This window comes from Camelina sativa, chromosome 15 (assembly GCF_000633955.1).
Source record: "Camelina sativa cultivar DH55 chromosome 15, Cs, whole genome shotgun sequence".
Taxonomy (NCBI): domain Eukaryota; kingdom Viridiplantae; phylum Streptophyta; class Magnoliopsida; order Brassicales; family Brassicaceae; genus Camelina; species Camelina sativa.
Window position 1 is genome coordinate 3,079,903 of NC_025699.1, and position 6,000 is coordinate 3,085,902.

The 6,000-nt window shown below is 32.5% G+C and overlaps 2 protein-coding genes across 2 annotated transcripts; both read right to left on the reverse strand.

The window, feature by feature from the left end:
- LOC104744933 (putative lipid-transfer protein DIR1) lies at nt 2,944-3,656 on the reverse strand. The gene is made up of 2 exons (XM_010466065.2): nt 3,314-3,656; nt 2,944-3,173 (listed from the first exon to the last, which is right to left on the reverse strand). Exons 1-2 carry the CDS (start codon nt 3,624-3,626, stop codon nt 3,157-3,159), a joined length of 330 nt encoding a protein of 109 aa, XP_010464367.1. The 5' UTR covers nt 3,627-3,656; the 3' UTR covers nt 2,944-3,156.
- On the reverse strand, nt 4,219-5,701 carry LOC104744934. Its single transcript, XM_010466066.2, has 2 exons — nt 4,999-5,701; nt 4,219-4,753 (listed from the first exon to the last, which is right to left on the reverse strand). The coding sequence occupies exons 1-2, from the start codon at nt 5,449-5,451 to the stop codon at nt 4,691-4,693; spliced, it is 516 nt and encodes a 171-aa protein (XP_010464368.1). The 5' UTR covers nt 5,452-5,701; the 3' UTR covers nt 4,219-4,690.

Genomic DNA, 6,000 nt, shown 5'->3' on the forward strand with positions numbered 1-6,000 from the left:
GAATTCTAATGGAGATAATCATCATACCTGCCATGGGATTTGGACATGGTGTGTTCTTAGAGTTCTAGGTGGCCTGAAAGGTATGATGATTATTTCCATTAGCGTGATTGACAAACCAAGAGGTCTTTTGAAAACTAACCTTGGGATTCAACATGGCAACTTATCGGCGAACTTCTTCTATAGCTTTAATCTATGTTTGACTGAAACTCAACCTCCGGTCTATGCATGTTGAGGTGTTTTAACCATAAAAACCAAGCTTATTAAGAAAGAATCATTCCGTTGGATTATATAAAAGCGAATCATCATAGTTGAGTGTTCAACCATAAAGCAAGGTTCATATTTATTCACATATAAAACAGATTCTTGTACTTCCTCCACAGGCAGTAGTTACAACTTACAAAACCGAAATCATGTGTAAATCAAACTCATTAATGGCATTTGAACAAAACCAAAAAGTAGATCATAAGTATATGTCTAGAGTACTAAACTACTCCACAGAGACAGAGCTTCAACACGTTGCTTGGATTTTTTTAGTATCTGCTTTCGTCTTGTTTGTGTCCCATATTGAGGTAAGCTTCACTTTACATCAGTCTCGTGAGCCAATTAAAATAATTACCTTGATATCAAACATATCATTGTGAAGCATTTCCAAAAATACGGATAGCAAAGAGAATACTTTCTTCAGTTTATATACGTGTCAATATTTGCTTCCATAAATTGGAACAAAAAGAATATTATAATAAAACTCTATTATACATCTATTATTTCTTTTTTATAATAGATGTTGCTATTTTTTTCACTATATATTTCGATGAACTCTATTTTTTCTTTTATAAATAAAGGTAAACTATTTTATTTGCAAAGTAGTCCTTTTAATCTCTTAAAAGATTTTACAATTAAAATTAGACTTTAATTTTTTATTTTAATTTATTAATTTTATAAAATAAATTTCAGAGCACGATTCTTAATATAGTTAACCTCAGTACAATTCTAAATACAAATTTTGTCATTAGAATACATAAAATCATCTAGTATATTAACCTTACTAAATTTCTAAATATAAATTTTTGTTATCAAAGTAATTTTAATTTATATGTTAGGTTTATATTGGATTCCATGTATTTTCTACTCGATCTATATTAGAAGGCCCTCTTACAAAAAAGAAAGAAAGAAAGTTATCAACATACATAAAACGAAAATAATCAAAAATCTAAAGTTCTAACTTTTAATATATATAAAAACTATCAATACAAATTTGTTATCATATAAAAAAGAAATGAGAATAAATTAACAAAAATAAGCAATATATAAGTAAAACATATACAAAGTATAAGCAAATATAAAAAATTAACAAATATTGGTAAGTGAAATTTGAGTTTTGAAGGATTAATAGTTACCAACTTTAAAAAAGAATTATTGTATTTGAGTAGTTCAAAATAAATAAAATAAGTATTTTTAAGAACTAATAATAGAAAAATTTAGAAGGTTTAGTATAAATATTTATTCTAAAATATTGAGATTACCATTTACAAAAGATAATTTATATAAATTATTATAAATAATAAATTTTATTTTTGTATGATGTGATGCTCTTTATAATAATAAATGCTTAATTTAAATAAAAATAATAGTTTTATGAAAGTGTTACAAAATTTAGAGTAAATAGGTTAGTTTGCAATTTTTATAAATAAAAAGTGTAAAATTGTCTGAAAAATAGTATATATTTGAAATATCCTTTTTAAAGAAAAAATAGAAAAATACATTAAAACAAAACTTACATTTATTATATAAAATAGGAAAAACCATTGGAGATGGTCTAAAAAAAATAGTAATCCTCATCCGCTATTTAGTAGCTTATTTCAGCCTTGACAAATTAATAGTAATAGAAAGTGGTAACGCCTTAATTTTTATGAGGGATCATACTTTTCATTAGAAATCCTCTTATAACTCCTTATATAAATATTGTAAATCGATTAGTATGACACACATGATTTTGCTTGCTGCACACTGTTGGAAGAGGAACTCCTCGCTGTCTTCATTTTTTGGAAAACCTACAATTTGTTATTTAATAGATTTCTGATTTTATCCCAAGAATTTTTGTTTTCAGAACTATTATCAGACTTGATTTTATTATTAGCTTAGATGAAAGTGAAATTGAAAAAAAAAAACTAGTTGAGAAGGCCCAACAAAAGCCGAAAAATGAATTTACGTAATAAAAAAGAAAAATGTATATATACTAGATTTTTACCATGGATACGACCGCAAAGTATCCACATATTTGTTGTGGCAGTACATCAAAATCTAAACTGATACCTGTTCCCGGACTTTCTCACTGGCAGAGCTAAGAAGCCTGACGAATGAAGGGAAAAAATCCAGTACTGGTGATCTAATTATGAATCTACCTACCTAGATCTGGAATGGATACGACCGCAAAGTATCCACATATTTGCTATCGATTTCACAAATATATGGTTAACTTTAATAATAGAGATTCATTTTAAATATGAGTCAGATAAATTATTCAGTTATTTTTTTTGTGTTTAGTAGATTTTTGAAGTGTTTACCATCTATTGACATATCGCCAAAGTATGTGCTTTGATTTTTGATCATACTCTGATTCCTTTTCTGAGCTACCAAACTATCTCAAGTGATCGCAGTTTTAAATTTGAATAGAGAGATCTGTGAGAAGAGAAAAGACTGGCAGGCGCATGAGATTTAAGGTGTTTGGAGATGATAAGTCGAGTATGTGCTAGTCAAGTACATTTGCGTGTAGCTTGACCTTGTCCTTTTTCACCATGAGAACTCATGGAAAAATACTGAATTTATGATTACTTTATAGTTCAATGTACATTCAAAACTGAATTTTCTGATTACTTTTTTTAAACAAAATATATACTCCGTAATGTTTTTGAATCTCGATTTTGGGATTGATATGAGGTCTCCTTTTGTTACACTAAGAAATCATCAAAACCATTTATACATTATAAAATGCAAACTCCTTAAATGTGCGCAAATCTTGCTTTTATTTAAGTACAAAAGGAACAACTAATGTAAAAACACAAGTACGGCTAAAGGAAGAAACAACACTTGACGACAAAATTAACATCAGAAACATATTTTTTAAGAGAAGCTTTTTCCTTTGTCAAACAATTGCTTCTACTTTAACACCTCACCTGCATATAGTATCTTTTGTTAATCAAACATCACTCGATACTCACCTGCCTGACTAAAACTAAAAAACTTATGAAAGATGTGACTTTCTAGTAAAATAGCTCCAAAAAAATTGACAAGGAGAGACAGAAAATATAATTACATGGAGGGAAATTGGCAGAACACTTTCCAGGTAAATGGAGAGCTAGGGTCCGGTCAACGCCAACGATGGGTGGTCCCTTGGCAAGAACACATAGGCAAGGTTGACCAAGTGTCTTGATGGCAGCGCAACATAGCTCGTTCGGACGCAATGTGCTAAACGGAGCAACTGATGGTCTACAAGGCACTAGCTGAATCAAAGCCGACAAAAATGTTCGACCACATGGGTGTCCCAGAGTCTCTCTCACCAGACCTGATTGGACAAAAACCATAAGTAGCATCACTGTAAAAACCTGAAACCTTTTCATTACAATCATCTCTTTTTAGTTTTGACAATATGTCTTAAAAAGGCGAGGCTCATAAATCATATACAACTTGTACATATATATAGTAGTAGTATAAGAGAGCGCAAAGGAGAATGATCGCATGTGTAACCTAATGGAGTTGGATTAGATGGATCATGATATTTGGGGTTTGTTTGTTAGTAAATCCACATTTTCTATGCGATTAGTTGAAAAAAAAATTACTTCATATTCATAACAAGTAATTGACGTCTTGTCTCACTTTTCACCTTTTCCTTTTTAAACAGAAGAAAGACAAAATGTCAAAGTCTAAAACTTTTAATTAATATACGCTTCTCAATCTTATACAGTAGTAGAAAATGTCAAATTCTGATTAGAATATTGTATTCACAAGTTGATATTATTCTATGCAATTAGTCTCACTTTTCACTTATTTCATACGTATTAGCAGAGTTTAATATGTTTATTGTTAAATCCAATTTATAGGAAAATTGAGTTATACATAAAAAGATGGATGGATGTAATACTTGTGTAACGTATAACCTATTAATTTTTATGCTTGAAGAATTGTCAAAATTCTACGAAACAAATGATACACTCTAGCTAGTATATGCACATCCAAGTTATTTTTATATGACATTTATTCGGCTAAATACAGGAATTATGTTTTATTTATATCTGTGCTTACATGACAAAGAACAAAACAGAACAAATGACAAAACTCAAAAATAAACAATAATACAATAATAAACATTCATCACCTCAATATTATCATCACTTGAACCAAATCTTAGCCATTCAATCAACATCTTTTTTTCCAAACATTGTTGTTGTTTCCTTCTGACTTCCGGTCACAAACTCTCTCGGGTTCTGTCCTCTCGCGCAATCAGAGAAAAGCAATGCAGTAACAACACTGGAATGGGGGAGAGGAAAAAGAATGATGATGAGATCTGAGAATTTGAATCATGCCTAAGATTTTGAGATCAAAAACAACAGTAACATGTATCTTCAAGAATTTGATGAGATCATCTATCTTTCTCTCTGGTAGTAGTATAACAACAACAGTTCTTAAACTCCGACTAAACAATGTCTCTCCCAAGAGACTCATCTATATGATACAATGGCAACATAGACGACTGAACCTGCAAGTACCATAAAAAAAAAAACACAATCAGTTTCACTTTTCCATTATATCCAATCAAATCTAATCAATGCAACACTGTAAAAAAACCATCTTTACTAGTTTACGAATGAGAATCTTCTCATGTGTAAACTGAATCTGTCGCAATTCAAGCAATTGCAATACTTAATCCTACAGCTAAATACCATACACTCGTATCTACAAATCCATACAAGAAGAGACAGACAAAGTCTCAAGATTTCATACCTTGTCATCATTACGAACAGCAACACAATCTCTAGGTGTCTCAAACAAAGCCAAAGAGTATTGCTTGCGAACAACACCAACATCAAAGAATATGAGACCAGAGCTAGGCACGTCAACACGGATTCCTTTAACCGGAAACCACAAGAACAGCTCCTGCGCCTTGATTCCGGATAAATCCGATATTTGAGCGTAACCTATCGTACCGGAGATACTCGCGTTGTAATGCAGCTCGGTCTCGTACTTAGCCTGACATGACTGATTCAAATAAACAGAGAAGCGTCCCGTTTCGCCATTAACGCTAAACCCTTTTACTCCTTTCGGAAATATCCCTAGAGGCAATCCGTTCGCTAGAAGGATCTCGTCTATAGACTCGTTCTCTGCGATCACGGCGGAGATCGAGATCCCGGCGGCGATAACGAGACAAAACAGAGCGATTTGGATGATACGAAGCATAGTGTCTGGCGGGATGGTTTTGTTTCGTCTCGTCTCGTCAGATCTCGTTGCTGGGCTGCTGCGAAGAAGTTGGATTAATGGGTTTAAGCAAGGAGGAAGAAGAAGAAGAAGACGACATTTTTATGACAGCTTGAAACAGAGTGGATCAAAATTATTGAAGGCGGAATTTGGAATGGGGGAGAGCAGTGATCCTCTGTTTCTCAGGCCATGGGTGGAAATAACCAATGAATGAGTGCCACGTACCCGCCAATTTTAGTTTAATGTGTGGGGTGGTTTTGGTTAAGCCATGTTCTATAACACTTAACTGAGTTATTGTAAAAAGTAGGTGGACCGGACCACATGGGATCATATAAGAGAGAGAGAGAGGCATGGGGTTTATTAGAGTTGGATCGAGAGATACGCAAGTTAATATAAGATGAGAGAGCCTACACGGCGCACAAGTTGAACCAAAGCCGACAAATTTGTACGACCACATGGCTGTCCCATCTGACTCGGACCAAAACCACTGTAAGAAACCTGAGATTCTTTTTTTCATTACTATTTATCTTT